The following is a 22,546-nucleotide window of genomic DNA, read 5'->3' on the forward strand; positions in this document are numbered from 1 at the left end:
TGACTGAGGTACCCAAGCATGACTCACAACATATCCTCACAACATTATTTCTGCCATTATCTCCTATCAACCTAGGTATGATGCGCGACCCGTCCTCACAGCTTTGCTTCTGGCAGTACCTCATCTCCTACAAAGGAAGGAGATGCGGTACTGGCAGAAGTAAAACTCCTAGGAGAGGTCATGAGTTGTACTTGGGTTGCTCAGTCAGTTGAGCACTTGCTCATGAAAAGCAACGGTCCAAAGTTCGTGTCTTGCTCTTTCACAGAGTTTTAACCTACCAAGATATTACATATCAGCACACACTCTGCTACAGAATGGAAAATTCGCTTTGGAAACTGTACTCTGTTTCCTTTTGTCAGAAGAGCTGGCAGTGATTGCTATTCAAATGTCAGTGTGAGTGGTGGTATGTGCAGACATGTTCTGCAAGGTGTGGTATCACTAGAATTGCTCATTAGTGATAATACTATCAGCAAGAACTTTGTACAATTAGAAAATTTTATCAATAAACAAAATTATAGTCACACCATTTCTGATTTGTTTCTGTTTGCAGCCTAGTCATGTTCGCAGAGAAAAGAAATTTACCTTTCATAAAAATTTTTACATTTGTAATTTTAGGAGTGATGTCAGCTGTGGTATCTTGCCAAGGTTAAGTCATAATGCTTTTGTATGATTCTCAAAATGTTTGTGTGCATATTGTATGCAGAATTTGTATTGTTTTTCTTAGGAGTAATGATTCATACGCATTGTTGGCTGCACATGTGCTGTATGAAGCGTGGACTGTGACAAATGACAGCTCTCATCTCAGGGAAGCATTAGACTTATTGGAGTGTGTCCTTGCCTCAAGCCCATCAAACTTTCATGTCAAACTGTTGCTAGTCAAGATTTATAATATGTTAGGTGAGTTCTGATAATATTACAGCAAACTTACATTCCTTTAAGTGTATGATACAACAGTATTAAAGTGTTCTCTTCTGGCTGAATGTAAGGAACTGGAAAGGTAAATATATAAATCAGATTTAAAATAATGTGCCGGCTAATTTTAGCTTTTGCGTTTAGAAATTGTCTACAAAAGAAAATTGACATGACTAAGTTAGGAGCATTAAAAACATACCAAACTTATTTTCATTAAAAATATCTTTTTACACAGTAGCTCACACTTGATACAAGACACTCACTTCAGTTTCTTTCATATTCATTAAGCTTATGTGCAACTGTTTGCCAGAACTTGGAGCCAACTCTGTAATACTCTTGCAGAGAAACCTCTTCCAATATCCTCTTTTTTTCCAATGTTTCATATCTGATGAATCTATTGGCTGTAGCACACTTACTATGTATTCTGTGGTGTAAAACTTGATTTCACTCAATTGTGCACTCCCGCTGGAGTTTTGAAAGGCTGGCTTTTGTGTGTGTGTGTGTGTGTGTTTTTTTTTTTATCCTGGTCTGTCCAGTTCTAGATTTAGTGCAGTTTAAACAGTTACATATTACTTGATTTGCAGAAAATATGCACATTGTGAACAGTACATTATTATTTCATAAGTGCCACAAAATTATTCCACTAAGAAAAGTTCTGAACTCAGTATAATCTTTTGTAAATTCAAGTGTTTACTTGTCTTTAATTAACATCTGTGTTTCTAGGTGCAGGAGCAGCTGCACAGCAAATATATGATCTATTGGATATCAAGCATATGCAGCTGGATTCCTTGGGTTATCTACACTGTAGCCACCTCTACATTGCTGGTCAGTTAACAGCTGCCAGCACCTTGTATGAAAATACACTGAAATTTTTCAGCGGTAATTACAAAGATGTAAGTTAACATGTTCACAAAACATTACTTATATGAATTAAAAAAGGTGACAGAAGTTTTCTTATAACTGCAGTCATTACTTCTGGGATTTTATTCTGTTGATGTGGCAGTCTTCAGTCTAAAGATTGGTTTGATGAAGCTAACCATGCTGCTCTGTCTTGTGCAAGCCTGCTCATCTCTGAATAACTACTGCAACCTTCATCCTTCTGAATCTGCTTACTATATTAATTTCTCGATCTTCCTCTAAAATTTTTACATCCCCCATTTCCCTCCAGTACTAAATTGATGTTCTATTGATGTATCAGACTGTGTCCTATCAACTGATCCCTTCTTCTAGTCAGGTTGTACCCCAAATTTTTCTCCCCAATTCTGTTCAGTGCCTCTTCATTAGTTATGTGATCTACCCATCTGTTCTTCAGCATTCGTCTGTAGAACCACATTTCAAAAGCTTCTATTCTCTTCTTGTTTGAACTGTGTATCACCCATGTTTCACTTACATAATGGCTACAGTCCAGACAAAAACCTTCAGAAGAGACCTCCTTAAATTTATATCCAATGTTAACAAATATTTTCAGAAAATCTTTTCATGCCATTAGCAGTCTACATTTTACATACTCTCAACTTCAGCCATTATCAGTTATTTTGCTGCTCAAATAGCAAATTTCATCTACTACTTTCAGTGTCTCATTACATAATCTTATTCCCTCAGCATCACCTGATTGAATTCGACTGCATTCCATTACTTTCGTTTTGCTTATGTTGATGTTCATCTTATATCCTCCTTTCAACACACTGTTCATTCTGTTCAGGTGCTCTTCCAGATCCTTTGCTGTCTCTGACAGAATTACAATGTCTTCGGCAAACCTCAAAAGTTTTTATTTCTTCTTCATGGATTTTAATTTCTACTTCAAATTTTTCTTTCTTTTCCTTTACTGCTTGCTCAATCTATGAGTTAATGAGACGTATAGTCTACAACCTGTCTCACTCCCTTCTCAGCCATTGCCCCTCTGTCATGCCCCTCAATTGTTATAACTGCCATCTGGTTTCTGTACGAGTTGTAAATAGCCTTTCACTCTCTGCATTTTACCCTTACTACCATCAGAATTTCAAAGAGCGTAGTCCAGTCAACATTATCAAAAACTTTATCTCTACAAATGCTATAAACATAAGTTTGTCTTTTCTTAACGTATCTTCTAAGGTAAGTCATAGGGTCAGTATTGTCATGTGTTCCTACATTTCTTCAAAATTCTAACTGGTCTTCCCTTAGGTTGGGTTCTACCAGGTTTTCCATTCTTATGTAAAGAATTTGTGTTAGTTATTGTCAACCATGACTTATTGAACTGATAGTTTGGTAATTTTCGTACCTGTCAGCAACTATTTTTTTTTAAATTGGAATTAGTACATTCTTCTTAAAGTCAGAGAATATTTCGCATGTCTCATATTTCTTGCACGCCAGATGGAGTAGCTTTATCATAACTTGCTCTCCCAAGGCTATAAGTAGCTCTAACAGACTGTTGTGCACTCCTGGGGCCTTGTTTCTACTTAGGTCTTTCAGTACTCTGTCAAATTATTCTCGCAGTATCATATCTCCCTCGTCATCTTTATTTACATTGTCTTCCATTTCCCTTGTACAGACCCTCTGTATACTCCTTCCACCTTTCTACTTTCCCTTCTTTGCTTAGGGCAGGTTTTCCATATGAGCTCTTGATATTGATATAGCTGTTTCTCTTTTCTCCAAAGACCTCTTTAATTTTATTGTGGGCGGTATTTATCTTTCCTTTAGTGAAATATACTTCTAAATCCTTGTGTATGTCCTCTTTCCATTCCTGTTTAGCCATTTTGCACTTCCTGTCAGTCTCATTTTTAACTGTTTGAATTCCCTTTCACCTGCTTCATTTCCTGCATTTTTATATTTTCTTCTTTCCTCAGTTACATTCAGTATCACCTGTAACACCTTATGATATCTGCTGGACCTTATCTTTTTACTTATTTGATCTGCTGCCTTCACTATTTCAGCTCTTACAGGTACCCATTTATCTTCTACTGTATTCCTTTTCCCAGTTCTAGTCAACCAGTGACAAATGCTGCGTCTGGAACTCTCAACAACCTTTGGTTCTTTCAACTTATCCAGGTCCCATCTCCTTAATTTTCTACGTTTGGCAATTTCTTCAGTTTTAATCTGCAGTTCATTAAGCAATAAATTGTGGTCAAGAGTCCACATCTGCCCCTGGAAATGCCTTACAATTTAAAATCTAGTTCCAAAATTTTTGTCTTTCCATTAGATAATCAGTCTGAAACATTCCGGTGTCTCCAGGTACAAAATTCTAGCAGCTGGCTTCCTCTTTCATTCCTTTCCCCCAGTCCATATTCACTGACTATTTTTCCTTTCTTTCTGTTCTTCCTTTTACTATTATTGAATTCCAGTCCACCAACACAATTAAATTTTTGTCTCCATTAAATGTTTGAATAATTTCTTTTCTTTCATCTGATCACATATTTCTTCAGTCTCTTCACCATCTGCAGAGCTAGTTGATGTATAAGCTTGTACTAGTGTGGTAGGTATTGGCTTTGTGTCTATCTTGGCTACAATAATGTAATCACTATGCTGTTCATAGTAGCTTACCAGTATTTTTATTTTGCTGTTCATCTCCTGCATTACCCCTGTTTGACCTTGTATCCATAACCGTCAATTCACCTGGCTGGAAGTCATGTTTCTATTGCCACCAAACTTCACTAACCTCCTCTGTATCTAACTCCAACCTGTCCATTTCCCTTTTTAAATTTTCTTACCGTCTTGCGTGATTAAGGACTCTAACATCCCATGCTCCAATCTGTAGGACATCAGTTTTGTTTCTCTTGATGACTACATCCCCTGAGCAGACGTCACCTGGGGATCCAAATGGAATATTTTACCCAAGAGGACACCATCAGCAGAGCTGCTTGCCCTTGGGAAAAATTACAGCTGTGGTTTCCTCTTGCTTCCAGCGATTCACAGTACCAGAACACTAAGACCATTTTGGTTATGTTACTAGGCCAGATTAGTCAGTCATCCAGACCGTTGCCCCTGCAACTACTCAAAAGGACACTGACCCTCTTCAGGAACCACATGTTTGTCTGGTCTCTCAACAGATATAACCACCCCCCCCCCCCTGTCACCCCCAGTTGTGGCAGCACTTAAAGTATGACTATCTGTATTGCTGAGGCTTGCAAGTCACCCCATTGGCCATGAGTGCCATGGTTCATCAGAGTAGGGGATTTGTATTCTGAACCTATAATTACTTTATCCACCATCCACATCCACACTCAGCAAGCCACCTTGTAGTGTGTGGTGGAGGATACTCTGTGTACCATTGTCACTTTCCCCTTCTCTTGTCTTAGTCACAATTGGTTCATGGTAAGAACAATTGCTGGTAGGCCTCTCTGTTAGCTCAAATATCTGTAATTTTACCTTTGTGGTTGTTTTGCGAAATATACACAGGGGAAAGCAATATGTTGTTTGACTCTTCTAGGAACATACGCTCCCAGAATTTTAATAGTAAGCCCCACCATGATGAAGAACTCCTCTGCTGCAGTGTCTCTCACTGGAGTTTGATGAGCGTTTCCATGAGGCTTTTGCACTTACTACAAGAATCTGTAACAAAATGTGCTGCTCTTCCCTGGATCTTCTCTACTTCCTATATCAGTTCTGTCTGGTACAGACTCCAGACTAATGAACAGTATTAAACTATTTGTCAAACTATGGTTTTGTAAGCTACCTCCTTTATGGGAGGACTACACTGCCTGAAGATTCTTCTAGGGAGTATCAGTCTGGCTTCTGCCTTACATGCAATTACTTTTATGTTGTTGTTCCATTTTAAATCACTTTGTTCACATACTCACAGATATTTTATGGATATGACTGCTTTCGTTGATGACAGTGAATAGATTAGGAGGACAGTTGAGGGCCTCCAGCCAACTTGTCTGCATGCTAGACACACTGGACCTACAGTTATCTCATGCAACCTAACTGGAAATTTGTAAGTCAGGCAGGTGATTTGACCTGTTATGCTACCATTCATGAACAGCATTTCAGGGGTGTTTCCTAATAGGATAATGCTCTCCTACATATCTCTGTTGTAACCGACATGCTCTACAGTGTCAACATATTGACTGGATGTGCTCAGTCACCAAATCTGTCTTCGATTGAAAACATATGGGACATCATCAGATGATAACTCCAACATCACAAATGGCATTAACCATCTCTGTATTGACTGACAAAGTGCAACAGGCATGGAACTCCATCCAACAAACTGTACAACACAAAGCATGCAAGTTTGCATACTTTCATTCAACATTCTAGTTGGCTACACCGGTTATTAATGCACCAACATTTCACATTTGCAATGGCTAATCTCATGCTTACATTAACCTGTGATCTTGCAAATGTTAATCACCTAAATATGTTACCAAGACAAATGTATTCCCAAAATTTCATTACTCTTCATTAATTATTTTTTTGGAGTTGCGATTTTCTTCCATCAGTGTGTATTACTAGTTCCAGCGTACTGTTCAGTTTGCATGGAAACAATTAATGGATTTTGGAACCTTTTATATGGTTGTAGCTAGAACAACTTATTACTTGTAATTAATAGTTTAATCCAGCCCTAATTTTAAGTAATAATTAAGGTGAAAGGAATTCTAGTTATGGGTAAGATGAAAAGTGCGGCAACGTGTGATGAACCATAACATAGTTATTTCCAAGTGGATGTAGTCTACATAGTCTCATATTATATAATGTTTTCAAATATTTGTTTAAGCAACTATTGGGAAAAATAATACTGGAGGTTTTGATTATTTACAAGAGAACATTTTTTACTTTTCTGGTAACAGTATTAACTGCATTTAAAATGCTGTGTTGTATCATCTGCTCTAGCCTTTTATGACACATTGGTTTCTTTCAGAGTGTGGACCACCTGACCTTCTCTTACAAGTTTGGCTCATTCTTAAAGATTGAGGAGTTTGTTGAGTTCAGGGAACGACTGAACAATTCAATTCACTATGCAATTATCTCAGTGGAACAAAAGCTACTTGAGCTTATGAGTTGTAGATCACATGCTCAGACATCAGTTGTAAGTATACAATAAAACAAAATGTGTTATTTAATGAAAATATTAATTAATTTGTTTTCCTTCAAATATTTATAAAAAAAATGGAGTTGTGGTGAGATATAGTGGTCAGTATAGAAGAGCAAATAATTATATCCTCTGGTGTTTAATGTACAGTTATTTGAGAGAAGAAGGTTGTACTGATGGTCAGAGAGGACATACTCATTTATGGCTGTGGTAAGTGCCTCACCAGACACAAATGTAATGGTGATTTGTATGAGAATTTGGAAATTCAGTCTGAATGACTTGAAGGAGGAGGGTGAAAGATTGTTTAGGCTTGAGCATATAGGAAGTAATGGATCAAAGGACTTTTTAAGAACAGAGAGTGCAGGGAGGATGTTGACATTATCCTTTTCTTCTTTGTTTTTTCTTAAATTTGTATAATTTTTGTCATCTTTTGCTTCCAGTACAGGCTTGAGCATATAGGAAGTAATGGATCAAAGGACTTTTTAAGAACAGAGAGTGCAGGGAGGATGTTGACATTATCCTTTTCTTCTTTGTTTTTTCTTAAATTTGTACAATTTTTGTCATCTTTTGCTTCCAGTACCAGTCCACAAAGCATTTTTGCTCATGTGCGATTTTCTGCACTCTTGTGAAGATAAGTTATATCGATAGTAATAACTGTTAGTTTAGTACAAATTACTTATCAAATATGTGTATTAGTGTATTTCTACGCTTTTTATTAAAGGTATCAGTTTCTGTTGTCTTATTCCAGAAAACCCAAAAGGACCATAATGTCAAGTTGTAGTCATATTTTTGTTTGCATTTTGACACTGGTAATACAATTTGGTAGTTGTGTTTTTCCTTCCAGCAATTTAAGTAGATCGTGTCTATTCATTATGAAGTGTGTATTTCTGGAAAATAGTGTAACTCTTAAGCTGTTTCATTTAGAAACTTTTACATTAATACTTTGTTTATATACAGTTTGCATATGTTAAAGTTACATTCTATTTGAATACACTGAGGTGACAACAGTCATAGGATACCTCCTAATATTGTCCCGGACCTCCCTTTGCCTGGTGTAGTACAGCAGCTCAGTGTATCATGGACTGAACAAGTCGTTGGAAGTCCCTTGCAAAAATATTAGAAATATTGAGCCATGCTGTCTCCATAGCCATCTATAATTGCGGAAATCTAGCCTGTGCAGGATTTTGTTCCCAAACTGAACTGTCAATTATGTCTCGTAAACGTTCAGTAGGATTCATGTCAGGCAGTCTGGGTTGCCAAATTGCTTGAATTGTCCAGAATATTCTTCAAACATGTCATGAATAGTTGTCATCCAGTGATGTGGCACATTGTCATCCATAAAAATTCCATTGTTGTTTGGAAACGTGGCCTCCATGAAGAATGGCTGGAAATGGTCTCAAAGTAGCCAAACTTTATGGACGACCCTGTCCACTCCATGCAAACACAGCCCACACCATTATGGAGCCACCACCAGTTTTCACAGAGCTTTGTTGACAACCTGGGTCCATGGCTTCATGGGGCCTGCACGCCACTCTGTGCTTACTGTCAGATCTTACCAACTAAAATGAGGACTCATCTGATTAGGCTATGATCTTCCAGTTGTCTATGGTCCAACCAGTGTGGTCACGAGCCCAGGAGAGGCACATCATGCGATGACATGCTGTTTGCAAAGGCACTCGCGTTGTTCATCTGCTGCCATAGCCCGTTGATGCCAAGTTTCACCGCACAGTCCTAACAGCTACATTCATCGTATGTCCCGCATTGCTTTCAGCAGTTATTTAGTGGATTGTTGCTTGTCTGTTAACACTGACAACACTATGCAAACACCAGTTCTGTTGTTTGTTAGGTGAAAGCCATTGGCCACTGCTTTGTCCTTGGTGAGAGGTAATGCCCGAAATTTGGCATTCTTGGTACATTCTTGATACTGTAGATCTCAGAATATTGAATTCCCTAATGATTTCTGGCATAGAACATCCCATTGCCTAGCTCCAACTCTCATTCCATGTTCAAAGTCTTTAATTACTATTGTGCGGTCATAATCACATCGGAAACCTTTTCACATGAATCACCTGAGTACAAATGATAGCTCCACCAATGCACTGGCCTTTTATACACTTTGTACACAATATTATTGCCATCAGTATATGTGCATATTGCTATCCCATGAGTTTTGTCACCTCATTGTAAGTTAATTAACAGATACTGCAGTTAAGTGAGAGCTGAATTCTTCTTGTAAGTGGAAATAATTGACTTTTTACATTATATCATAAACCTGAAGCAATAACCTGTAGGCCTAAATTTTGTGGCCCGTAAATAACGAAAATTGGTGTAATGTAAAGTGTGATTTGATTTTGTTTTTAAGTGTGTAATCTGTGTTGCAGTGTGTGATAAGTGAGGATGTTGCCCTAGGATAGTCAAAGAGGGAGTGGTATATGTAGACTGTGGGTTGGAATTTCGCTTCAGTAACTAGTGGGGAACTAAGCAGGGAACTCAGTGAAACTCACCCATAGCGCTTCACAGTATATTTAGATCCGCGTGAAGTTTGTCGTAAGTAATCCACTGTAGTTCAAAGGGAATGACGACACATGTACTTCTTACAAAACTACAAGAAAATACTACATTTATTGCTTCACATTAAGGTTGTCTTTAGCACAAGAAGGGGTGCACAGCGCCCCAACTAAAATTTTTGGTAACTTACCCGGTGATATAAAATTCCAGTCTGACTACAAAGTAAAATTTGAAAACAAACTGAAAAACTTCGTCCTTGACAAATCCTACTATTCCTAAGAAGAAATTCTATTATTACGCTGCATAAAGGGCGGTGGGTAGGAATTACTAACTCAAATATCTGTATATTTAATAGCAATAATAATAATAATTATTATTATTTTTATTATTATTATTATTATTTAATAAATAATTGTTCAGCGTGTAGTCATATTTATGAATTAACAATGTGAATGAAAATGGCTTGTTCCCCATCGTTACAATTTATCAAGCAATGATCTGTGGAATTGACTAACTTCTTTCACTTTGCTTGTGATGACCAATGTGTTTACTGTGATCATTCTTCATTATCCTATGGTTTGTTGTACTGTGATGTAGTCATAACAAAAATGATAAGTTGCTGCATACCTCTTTATGTGTGTGGATCCCTCCTGTCAGAAATGTATCTGCAGACTTCATCTGAATCCAGTTGTTCTCTATTTGAAGAAATACCAAGTGTACCACAACAATAGAATGCAGGGAGCTTATTTGGGATGGTGGTTTTTGGCCATTCTGACTCGAGATTGGTATTGTTTTCATGAATCCTAGCTATCATATGCTGGGATGTTCCTTCTCCACAGGGGACTCTTGATATCGTTCCATATATTTTTCAAAACTGAATTGGAAGCCAGTTTCTAATAATTTCAGTATTGATGTCGTGTCCCTCACCCTAGCACAAAAATAAAAGAATACTAGAAACATATTTAATTAGAATTTTTGTATGTCAAGCTGTTTTCATTAAGCAGGTAGTATTGATTTCATCTACATATATTATTTTGAAAGAATAACATAAGGGCTCTTTTCCCACAAATTTGTTGTTTCTTCTGTGTGGCTTAGCTATTTGTGCGTGACATTGATATGTGTTTTAGGTCAAAATATAACTTCACAGAATCTCTATTTTTAAACTGTTTAGTAGCTGTCAGTAGGCATGATCCCCTTCTTCATGGAGAGAGATTCTGTGAACCTTTCAAAGAACTAACATTTACAGAGTTAGAAGAGATCGCTGCAAGTAGGTGTTACTTTCAGTCCCATTTTGTTGATCAAGGAGTTTGGCAGGTAAGGGGCCTCACATTGTCATGCTGTAGTGAAACCTGTGCCCCCTGATAAGATCAAATTCATATTGCTGGGCTTTAAATTTATTCAGGGTTGCCGTGGTTTCTTGTAGTATGATGCTGTTTAGCAGATCCTTTATTTGTGCATAAAATGTTTTCAAAACTAAAAAAAATAAAATAAGAACAAAAACTGTGGTATTTTCCACTTATCACACACTTGCTACACCTATTCTCAGTACACCTGGCAATTCTTTGACAGTCATTTTTATCTTCCAAACCATATTGTCATGTTGTACATGTTACGTGTAGTGCTGTCTGTGGTATTCTGGTACATACAGAATCCTGACTGCAGCTGTGCTTATCTTCACCAGATAATCTGTGCATCCATTGACTGTCTTGCTGTATTATAGCTGGCCACATTATTCCCACAAACATTATTCGCCCTTTGCTGATGATTATATCCCCACTACTTATTTCCTACATCACCAGAACTCTTGCCACCTGATGATGTTTTCAAATTTAGTGCGGCAGCTGTTTTGATGAACTGCTGCGACAATTGTTGCAAAGGGAAATGAAGTAAATTGGGATACACACACATCAAAAAAAGTTTTGCATCGCCCCGGTTCCCAGAACTCCTGAAGATACATGTTATCTGTGAATATTGTATCACAGAAACAGTCCCTTTGACTGTCCAGAGAGGTCACTAAACCCACCCAAATGGCTCTGAGCACTATGGGACTTAACTTCCGAGGTCATCAGTCCCAAACCCACCCAAAGATGTAAACAACCATGCATGAGCTGTGCCTATTAGACAGAGGAGGTCTGACAGCTGATCTGTTCCAGTCATTCCACCAGGAAGGAGGTACACAACTCATTTTGTCTGTAGTTCAACCATGCCTAGACAGTCACTACTACGGTTCGATCGCGTCTGAATTGTTACTTTGTGTCAGGAAGGGCTCTCAACAAGGGAAGTGTCCAGGCATCTGCAGTGAACCAAAGTGATGTTGTTCGGGCTTGGAGGAGATACAGAGAGACAGGAACTGTCAATGACATGCCTCGCTCAGGCTGCCCAAGGGCTACTACTGCAGTGGATGATCGCTACCTGTGGATTATGGTTCCAAGGAATCCTGACAGCAACACCACCATCTTGAATAATGCTTTCGTGCAGCCACAGGATGTCGTGTTATGACTCAAACTGTGCACAATAGGCTGCATGATGCGCAACATCACTCCCGACTTCCATGGCGAGGTCCGTCTTTGCAACCATGACACCGTGCAGCGCAGTACTAATGGGCCCAACAAAATGCTGAATGGACCGCTCAGGATTGGCATCATGTTCTCTTCATCAATGAATGTCACACATGCCTTCAACCAGACAATCGTCGGAGATGTGTTTGGAGGCAACCCGGTCAGGCTGAACGCCTTAGACACACTGTCCAGCGGGTGCAGCAAGGTGGGGATTCCATGCTATTTTGGTCTGGCATTATGTGGGACCGACGTACATCACTGGTGGTAATAGAAGGTGCCGTAATGGTTGTATGGTACGTGATAATGCAACCATATCAGCAGCATATTGGCGAGGAATTTCTCTTCATGGATGACAGTTCAAACCCCTATCATGCACATCTTGTGAATGACTTCCTTCAGGATAACGACATCGGTCAACTATAGTGGCCAGCATGTTCTCCTGACATGAACCCTATCAAACATGCCTGGAATAGATTGAAAAGGGCTGTTTATGGACTATGTGACCCGCCAACCACTCTGAGGGATCTACACTGAATCACTGTTGAGGAGTAAGACAATCTGGACCAACAGTGTCTTGATGAACTTGTGGATAGTATGCCACGATGAATACATGCGTGCATCAATACAAGAGAATGTGCTACTAGCTATTACAGGTAACGACATGTACAGCATACCTCTGAAGTCTATCAGAGTAAAATTACTGATCTACTGGATCCGCAAGCATATAGGAAGCTGAATAAGGACCACACTAACAATGTTCTTAGAATTGTGTGGCGATTAATAAAAAAGTCCTCCATTGAAGAGAATGTACAGAAAGGTCTCTGCAGTTCGGTTGCACTACCACCGAGGCTTTATGGATTGCCCAAAATTCATAAAGAAAATGTGCCGTTAAGACCGATACTAAGTGCCATGGTTCGCCGACCTACTCGTTAGCCAAGTTTTTGAGTATGCTGTTAAAACCACATGTGGGCCATTTGGCCTCATATAAAGAATTCGACACATTTCATCAGCAGATTGAATGGCATAGTGGTCCAGCCGGAGGACATATTGGTTAGCTTCTATGTGGTATCGCTGTTTACCATGGTTCCACTTAATGATGTATTGGAACAGCTGGATCGAATTTTTCCTGACGATATTTCAGAACTGTTGAAGTGTTGTTTGATGACCTCATACTTCAAGTGGAATGAACAGTTTTATGGACAAACGGATGGCGTGGCTGTGGGAAGCCCCCTAAGTCCCGTAATTGCAAACTTCTTTATGGGGAAATTCGAAGAACAGGCCTTAGGTACTGCCAGCAAAAAAACCGAATGTATGATTCTGATACATGGATGACATGTTTGTGCTGTGGAGACATGGCAGGGAGGAACTAAGGCAGTTCCACGAACATCTGAATAGTATAACTCAAGAATTCAGTTAACAGTGGAGGAGGAGGTAGACGGCAAATTACATTTCCTCAATGTGCTTGTCTTTAGAAATGAAAATGGTAGTTTGGGCCACTCAGTATACCGCAAAGCCACGCACACGGACTGTTACTTGCACCGGGATTCAAACCACCCCCCACAACAGAAGCAGGGTGTTATCAAGACATTAGCGGACAGAGATAGAAATATTTGTGAACCTGAGTTGCTCAAAACTGAGATGGAACATCTCCACAATGCACTAATGAAGAATGGATATTCGTCCACTGAGACAGCCACGCAGAAATCATAGTGACATACTGGCTACTGCAAAATCTAAGGTTTTCCTGCTGTTTGTTAAAAATGTAACAGAAAGAATAGGGAGGATCTTGACAAAGCGGAATATTATCGTAATTTACAAGCCCACCAGAAAGATACAGGAATACCTTAAGCCTGCCAAGGACGCTCGCAAAACGTTGGAAAAAGCTGGATTGTATAGGATCCCATGCAGCTGTGAAGATGTTTAAGTGGGTACCACTAAAAGAACTGTTTCAAAACATTTGGAAGAGCACAAGGGCAATTGTAGAAGAGGAGAAACGGAACGATCAGCTGTTGGGGAGCATTCTTTCTAGCCAGGTAACCATCATATTCGTTTCGAGGAGACGCAAGTACTAGTGGCCACAAGTGGGTATTAAGAAAGGCTCTACAGGGAGGCAATCAAAATCGCCAAACACCCTAATAATTTCAGTTGAGAGGAGGAGGGCGTGAAATTAAATGGTGTAAGGATACCGGTGTTGAAGATGATGTGTACCACCCGTCCACTACTGGGTGATGGAAACGGCAGTCGACGGCAGCAGACAGTGTCCAATTGCACTGACGTTTTCAAAACACGTGACATCACACCTCGGTGTGGGAGTGCACGAACACGGAGTGTAGTGGCAGTCAGTAGCGAGCCAGTGGGTGTGTTGGACCTTCCATCGATCTACAGACCCCCTTGAAGATGTCCTCCGCAGACAGGGGCGAAATGTTGGGAATTGACACAGAATTCGTCAAACGACCACAGCATAACAGCTTGGATAATTATAATGGACATGACGTTTCCGGCCGTGAAAGTGTACATTTTAGTATGTAAACCTCTGAAGGTCTGACTGTATTGTGGTAGGACATGCAATGTGTGGTTTTCATTAGCAATAGAAAGGGCAGAAATGGTGTTTATATTGATCTCTATTCTAATTTTCTGTACAGGTTCAGGACTCTTGAAACTGAGGTGATGCAATACTTTTTGTGATATGTGTATATTGAAATATGCTTCTATTCATACATCATCTGAAATAGAAATGTGTAGTCCTTTTGTAATGATCCTCACATGTAATGCAAGAAAGTTGTGTGTGTGTGTGTGTGTGTGTGTGTGTGTGTGTGTGTGTTTGTGTTGGACATTACAGTTTTGCCAACCCAGTATGTTTATTACTGTATTTTGCTATTGTTTTTTCACAGTACTCATGCCAGATTATGTAAATATAGTCAACAGATGAAGGCCATAATGAATGTTTATAATGAATTTGTTTCATTTACTAATAGTCAACACTTTATGCTTTTCATGTGTGTCTGTTTGCAGTTTGTAACAGCAATGGAGATAAATCCAGCAAAAGATAAAATAGATTGGAACAGTTTACAAGATAATCGTGACTTGACTGTGATGCTGTCATGGGAGCCTGTTTCAAGGTTTGTATTTTGTAGTAGCAGTCTTAGTTTTTATGGTTAAGTTAAGTGAGAGTTTCATTGCTCATTATGTGGATAATTCTCAAGTTTGTAAACATGTAGTGTTGAGTACTTACAATTTTATTCTGTATCCAATGCTTCTAGTTTCTTAACTTATTCTATTTGTAAAAGTATTTGAATAAGTTGTGTACTTCTATTGTCACACCATTGTGTACCAGCAGCTACAGTTTTTTATTCTGTGTAACAGGCAGATGTCTCCAGAAATTGTGCAGCAGACATTTGCTGATGAAAAGGCTTTCTTAAAATTTCGTAGTCTGATTTTGCGGTGCCTGGGTGCTGCATTTTCAACAGTTCCTCAGTCTGCTGATGTTTGCTGCCAAGGTCATCATGGAAATTCTCACCATAAAAGCAACAGTCAAAAAGCTCATGTGAACAATAACAACAACATTGGTGGTAGCAACAGCAACAACAATGCTGACATCATGAATGGAGAACTGGACTGTGATTCAAGGACCCTGTTATCTTCTCTCACAGATGAGCTAATGGAGCTGCAAGCAGAACTGGAACACAGGAGTTCAGTGAAAACACTTATGGTCAGTTTCATAGATTTTTCTGTTAAACACTGCCAGCATTTCTTGTGGCAGTGCTTATGATCTATCATTGTTATGTAAATTTCACATAGTAGAAATGACTGCAGTGAATGCTGTGGTAACTTCGCAAACTTATATGCATGATCTGCAACATGAATGCTAAAATCGATGCAATGTGTATGTAATGGTAAAATAATTTGCATTAGAGAAGAGTTGGCTATCACTTGTAGGGCAGAGAGCCATACAGTTTGTTGAGGTACATTCTGAAGGACTGCTGCATTCCTTTCAGCTGTCGTGAAAGGCTAACCATAGCCTTATTACTGCTTCATTTAGTTTGGCAACTTGTCTAGGATATATTCAAGCTTCCTGTGGAGAGAAAACAATTTATCCTGATATACAAGGGCTATCCAGAAAGTAGTTTGTGTATTGGTATTAAGAAAGAAAAATGTTTTATACATTTGAAAGCAACCCTTAAAGTACTATTTTGCAACATTGTCTCCACACAAATTTACGAACTTATCAAAGCAGTGAACAAGTTTTGAAATTCCAATGTTGTAGAATTCTGTTGCTTGAGACTTCACACCCTCCCACAGTTTCCTGCCATCAAAATGCTGCATTGCAGGCCAGGTTGTCATTGTTGGAAACAGATGGTAAGTCACTGGGTGCAAGATCTGGACAGTGGTGTATGAGAAAACACCTCCCACTTGCATTGAATACTTCTCCAGTGTGATATGCCTTGTGTGGTCAAGTGTTGTCATGCAAGAACAAAATTTTTGAGCTCAGCTTTCCTCCGTGATGATTTTGAACTGCTCTTCTAAAGTTTTTCAAAATTTGACAATACCTTATTCAGTGTATTGTTCTGTCACAGCTTCCTTGAATCTTCTCACCAACTTTTGCAACTAGTTCATCAGTCACTGTGCTTGTTTGGCTAGTGTTTCCTTATTTCCATATACTTCACTCAATTTCTGATAAATTTCAATTAGTTTATGGTTTTTGTGAACAAAAATCTTATTACTGACTGTGCTTCACAACTTGTGGGTTTTTCAATTGCTGCACATATTTATAACTGGAAACGGCACTAACTTCACATTGGCACCACTGCATTCTGACCAAATGGACAAATGCTCAGACAACAGTATGGCCACACTAGCTCTGTCCATTGTTGCTGCAGTTGGAAACATAATCTGCTTTCTAGATAGCCCTCTTTTCGCTTAATTTAAGATCAAGATGGAATTAGACCAGCTGAATTTTGGATGGAAAGTTTCATTAATTGTAATTCGATAGTTAGGAAACTTTTTCAGATGAGGAACAAGAGAATTATTATGAGGAAAGAAAATTATAAAGTTTAAATTTGATGTAGTAACTGTACCAAGCTAAAATTGAGATAACATTTTTGTGCAAACAAAAGCACAAGAAGTATTTTGTAAAGGTAAATTATGAATCGTGCATGCTTGTGATGATGTGCTTTGCCTTTGGAAATTAAGGGTATAAAGTAATTGAAATATTGTTAAACAGATAACTAAGATTTCGAAAATGAAGAAGAATATAGAAACCCACTAATCATCTAAAATGGCAGAAAGAAACAAATTGTACAGAACCCTAATGCAGTATTGAAAATTGTTGCAGAAAAAGTAATTAACTGCTTAAGGCTAGGTTTGTGGTCAAAACTAAGTTGCACTGTGGAGAAATGCAGTGAGAGGATGTATATAGAATGATAAATCATCAGACAAAACTGCTTGCTAGTACTTTTCTTCAGCAGGTGACATGTAGTACTGCCAATAAAGCTATCCTAGCTTTCAGAACTGTTAGTTCCTTCCTTGAGGAGGAAAGAGGGTTAGGTTGAGGAAGGTTTAAAAGGAATAACTGGTCGTTCAGATTGCAGACTGAGAGGAACCCACCAGCTGTGATCGGAAGAGGAGACAAAGATGAAAGGAAGGTTCCAGTGAGGGTAATAATGGAAGGAAGAATAAGAAAAAAATCAAAAAAATTTCCTCGCATCTATGGATTGAGAGAGAATTTTAGATGGTGGAAAACAACAGATTTTGCGAGAACTCGATTAGTGACCTGGGAATCAAGATTACACCACAGAAATGTGGAGACATAAGCAGATTGATCCAGGCGAAGAAAAATTTGCTTGAGAGGCAGATTTTTTAGTCCCATATATTAATGAAACAGTGAAGTAGCTTATAAAACTTTGTGTTGAGCAAAGAAGTGAAATATAGACCATGGAAAAAATGGGAGGAGAAAAACACAAAGTGTGTGAAATATCAAATGCATTTATTTTATTTTTGTACAGAGTGGGTGATTTTAAAGTTTAATAACTCTGTGACTCTTTACTGTTCTCCTCCAGGTCTTAAAGGAGGACATCTCTATTTGACTTGTATCTCAGATGTGTTTTTTACTTCATGTTGATATTGTCATCGGGCTTCACCTAAACTATTTCAGAAGCACTACAGAAGCTCAAAATACTTTACACACTACCACAAAGAACGTACAGCAAAGAGAAATGAAGTCTCTACCAAATCACCAGAATAAGTATTTGTGAAGTCATTGTGAAGCAAATAGACGTGGATATAGCAAAATCTCACTTGATGGGTCCCAATGAAGAAATCCTTTAACTTTAACAAAAGTGCAAAATAGAGGACTTAGTGCCTGGACATCATTCAACAGATGTCAACGAAAAAAGTCTAAAGTAAAATTTAGATAAACTAAGAAGTTAACACCAGCCATGGTTTACGGCTACTTTAAATGAATGGACAATGACAGTAAGAAGTGTGTTTTTTTTTTTTACACACACAAACACAAAATCGTTGGTATGAAGAGAGATCTCTGACTGTGTGCCTTTGACAGTGTGTTCTCTTTTGCAAAATGTGTTGAGAAATAGATGGAACTTGATAATATGGTGTTCTCCAAGGACAAGAGAGTTCAATGAAGCCCACTCTTCAAGAGTGATGTCAGTCATAACAAAATAAGATTAGTATTAACTCTTAACTTGCGAGGTGACTTTCCTGTAACGTATACCACGACGGGGTCTCTGGGACACCTATGTTTAAACCGAGATTTAAGGCAAAACTCATTTGAAATTTTTAATTTATGCTATATAACATTTATTTGTACAATTATTTAAGTGTTGTTTCAATGCTTCTAATTTATTTTATTGCACTAAACAAAGCCTGCAGCTTTTTACATAATTTTGTGTGGTTCTTTTAAATGGTACACAAAAATAGATTGTTAGAGTACTGAATTTTACATTCTGAAAAATTATACAATCTCTGTAGCAAATAAATTTCCAAATAAAACAAAATTCCAGGGTTTAAATTTATGCATAAAAATTCCACCCGATAGGTACAAAAAGAGCCTGTCAAATTGACATTCATTGCTGAGAACTACATTTTTCTTATCACCACTCACAACACATTCGATTTTAACAGACATTTTAAGTGTTTCAATGAAGAAATAGACAGATGCCCATCACAGCTTTCTAGAAGTTTTTCCTTTGAATGATTGTTCAATAGCAGAACTGTGATCAGTGGCTAACGTAAAATCATAGTCGTTTTCATTTATTTCTTGATATATATTACTGACACTTTCCTCCATAAACCGATTAACAATTTCATCAAACTCAGGAAAGTTAAAAGGACACATTCGTGCCAACACATTTTGAGCTGTATGGCACCGTACTGAAGAAAACAGGTACGAAGTTCACGAGGTGCAGTCTAGGAGACTCAACACCTATCAATAAGACATGTCAGCAATAAATACAGAAGGTGATAATGCAATCAACAACAAAACATTGTAGGCTTGGCAATTTAAGGAAGGTAGGGGGAGTATAGAAGCATTCCACCACAACTGGCCTTGGAGAGCAAGTTCGAAAATTTTCACTTGGTCTGAGAGACCACACCTCATGAGTTAAGGGTTAAGGGAAATAGGAAAGAGAGGGTAATCCCAAAAGTAAGGTCTCCAATTTTTTTTTTATAAGTACATAGACCTGTTTATTTCTACAATGGTTTACGTCAGTTTGCAGCTTGAACATTTTTCGACATAATCACCATTTCTGTCAATGCATTTTTGTAGATGCTGTGACAGTTTTTGTATGCCCATGTCATACCAGCTCACCACCATTCTGTTCAGAAAGCTACGAACCTCTTCTTTCACCTCGTCGTTGGAGCTGAATTGCTTTCCGACCAAATGTTCTTTTAACCTAGAGAACAGGTGGTAGTCACTGGGCGCCAAGTCAGGACTGTAGTGTGGGTGGGCGATAATGTTCCACTGAAACTCTTGCAGGAGAGCAACGGTTTGCTGAGCGACATGTGGGCGAGCATTGCCACGGAGAATGTGTATGCCGTTGCTCAACATTCCTCTTCTCCGGGGTGTGAATTGCCCGTTTGAGTTTTTTCAGAGTCTCACAGTACCTGTCAGCGTTAATTGTGGTCCCAGCGATTCAGCTCAGACGACGAGGTGAAAGAAGAGGTTCATAACTTTCTGAATAGCATGGCAGTGAGCTGGTATGACATGGGCATACAAAAACTGCCACAGTGTCTACAAAAATGCATCGACAGAAATGGTGATTATGTCGAAAAATAGCTAAATGTTCAAGCTGTAAACTGATGTAAACCATTTTAGAAATAAACAGGTCTATGTACTTGTAAATAAATAGGAGACCTTACTTTTGGGTTACCCCCATATTTGCAGTAATATTTTTGGTTTGGTGGTATACCACATTCAGGTAGTGCAGACAACAATGCAAAATTAGACTTTGTATCAGCTTGCAACCTTAATAGTTTGTTTTTGACAAGAATATGGAATGCTCAATGAGGATGAAATCCAAATACAGCTGCACAAATGCTTTGAAAAACACGTCAATTATATACTGCCTCAGTCATGTTTCCAAAAAACTGCTAAGCAGTGAAACTCATACAAGCTGCAGATATCTGCATAGTATGACTAAAATTATGAGATAGAATTACTGGCCAGTGCTGACCTCCATGACAAAAGTCATTATTGCCAATAGATACTTTTACATGCACTATCCCAGCTTTCAGAATTAGTAGCTTTCCTTGAGGAAAGGTGGAAAAATTGGGGAAGGTTAAAAAGGAAGGGCAGTTCACATGGACACCATGATCAGAGGGACATGCCAGTTGAGAAGATGAGACGGGACAAAATATGACCAATAATTTATCTGGATAACAGAATATTAAGTTAAAGAATTCCACCTAAGCACGCAAATGAGAATGAAAATATTTGTGCCTGTAATATTCCTGTGAGAGCTCAGAAATTACAGATTAACATCACCAGATTAACAACATCAACAGATTAACATCACCTCCCAAGAGTACTGTCAATACTCTTTCAGCAAATTAATTAATTGCATAATGTTATCTACAACCCTTTTCTGTAAGCCACCCTGTAGTGTGTGGCAGAGAATTGCAACTTTATGTGCTACAATTGTTCTATTCCCCCATGCAATCAACTGTTTATTCTGACAGAAATATAAAGTGAAATTAGTCATTAAACAAAATTGATCAGTTACTATCCAACCACCAGAGGGAAAACACACAACCGTAAACTGATTAAACAGCACTGCACAAGTGTAAGGTGCTGGTTGTGCACCACTGCATTGTGCCCAAATGAAACCCATTTGAATCATAATGTCCAGCCTATGGAACAGTTAATAATTGCTTACTACAAATAAATATAAATAATAAACAAAGTGAATTCGTAGAAGCAGTCCATTTAGACTATAATGTACCCAGACAGTGGTGTAAAATTCAATCTCAGTTTTATTTACCCCAAATTAATATATAACATCGAAAGGTAGCCTTACAGAGGCTAGAACTTTTTACTCATTCAGAGCAAGCAGAGCACATACAAATCGTGTTTAATATGTGCCAATGCCATCATGCAGTGCACCAACACTTTATCCTGAACAAATTCCACTACTTTGCCCAAGTCTATCTGAATATCAATTCATCAATAACACCATTCAGTCTCAAAGATCCATATTATTTCACAATAAATACATCTCATGAAATTGCAAACTGATGCACCGAATTGACTATCTGCCATCTAGCTGCAGCCAGCATTAATAATTTATCGCACATGTGACTAATAGGCTGCACAAGATCTAATCAATGTACGCGAGAACCAACACCGAAATACTGGGATATCCATTCTGCATGCTCCCTCCATAGCTATATCGGCAGGCTACTTCTATAGTCAAAAGTGTTACTAATTGTGTGCCAACCATTCAAAATGTAATTCTGTACAGATTTTAAAATATTCGACTAGTCAGTATACTTATTTTATGTGTATCATGTAAATATTGTTTCCTTTTAATTACACTTTCCTGAGTTATTAATAAATATTGTTTCCTTTTAATTACGCTTTACTAAGTTATTAACATAACATTACATACTGTAACTGGCACAAGCAGAAACAGCAGTCGCTAGTCAAGTGAGCTCCTTTCAAGACCCTTGATAGTTCTGTACTACATTACTCAAAACAATTTTACTTCAAATAATAGTGTACAAATTCCTCATTTAACAAATTATAGACAGTTAAAATATTATTATAAGGGACAGTCAAATGAAAATGAGACAGACTATGTAATGAGCACGGTACAGCCATTTGTAATGCAGGTAGGTGTGTATAATGTATAGAAGTACCCTCTCAGGAATCGGGAAGGAACAGCGTAAAAGTTCGTCCCTGTGACATTTATCTTTTAGACATGTTCAGTGTAGATTGATGTGTTGTGTGTGTCCAGTTTCTCTGTGGAGGCTGGGAAAGAGAAATGCAAGGTGTAGTATGTGTGTCAGGAAGTGAAATTCATGCCCAAATGTCTATTGTGTGTTTGAA

At 38.3% G+C, this 22,546-nt stretch overlaps 1 protein-coding gene across 1 annotated transcript in view; it reads left to right on the forward strand.

Moving 5' to 3' along the window:
- Positions 1–22,546, forward strand: part of LOC126100126 (N-alpha-acetyltransferase 25, NatB auxiliary subunit) — a 96,252-nt gene that overhangs the window by 42,540 nt on the left and 31,166 nt on the right. The window contains exons 10-14 of the mRNA XM_049910658.1: positions 725–897; positions 1,636–1,805; positions 6,749–6,916; positions 14,998–15,104; positions 15,349–15,694. Coding sequence (XP_049766615.1) covers positions 725–897; positions 1,636–1,805; positions 6,749–6,916; positions 14,998–15,104; positions 15,349–15,694 — 964 coding nt within the window. The remainder of the gene's footprint in view (positions 1–724; positions 898–1,635; positions 1,806–6,748; positions 6,917–14,997; positions 15,105–15,348; positions 15,695–22,546) is intronic.

Source organism: Schistocerca cancellata, chromosome 9 (genome assembly GCF_023864275.1).
Source record: "Schistocerca cancellata isolate TAMUIC-IGC-003103 chromosome 9, iqSchCanc2.1, whole genome shotgun sequence".
Classification (NCBI taxonomy): domain Eukaryota; kingdom Metazoa; phylum Arthropoda; class Insecta; order Orthoptera; family Acrididae; genus Schistocerca; species Schistocerca cancellata.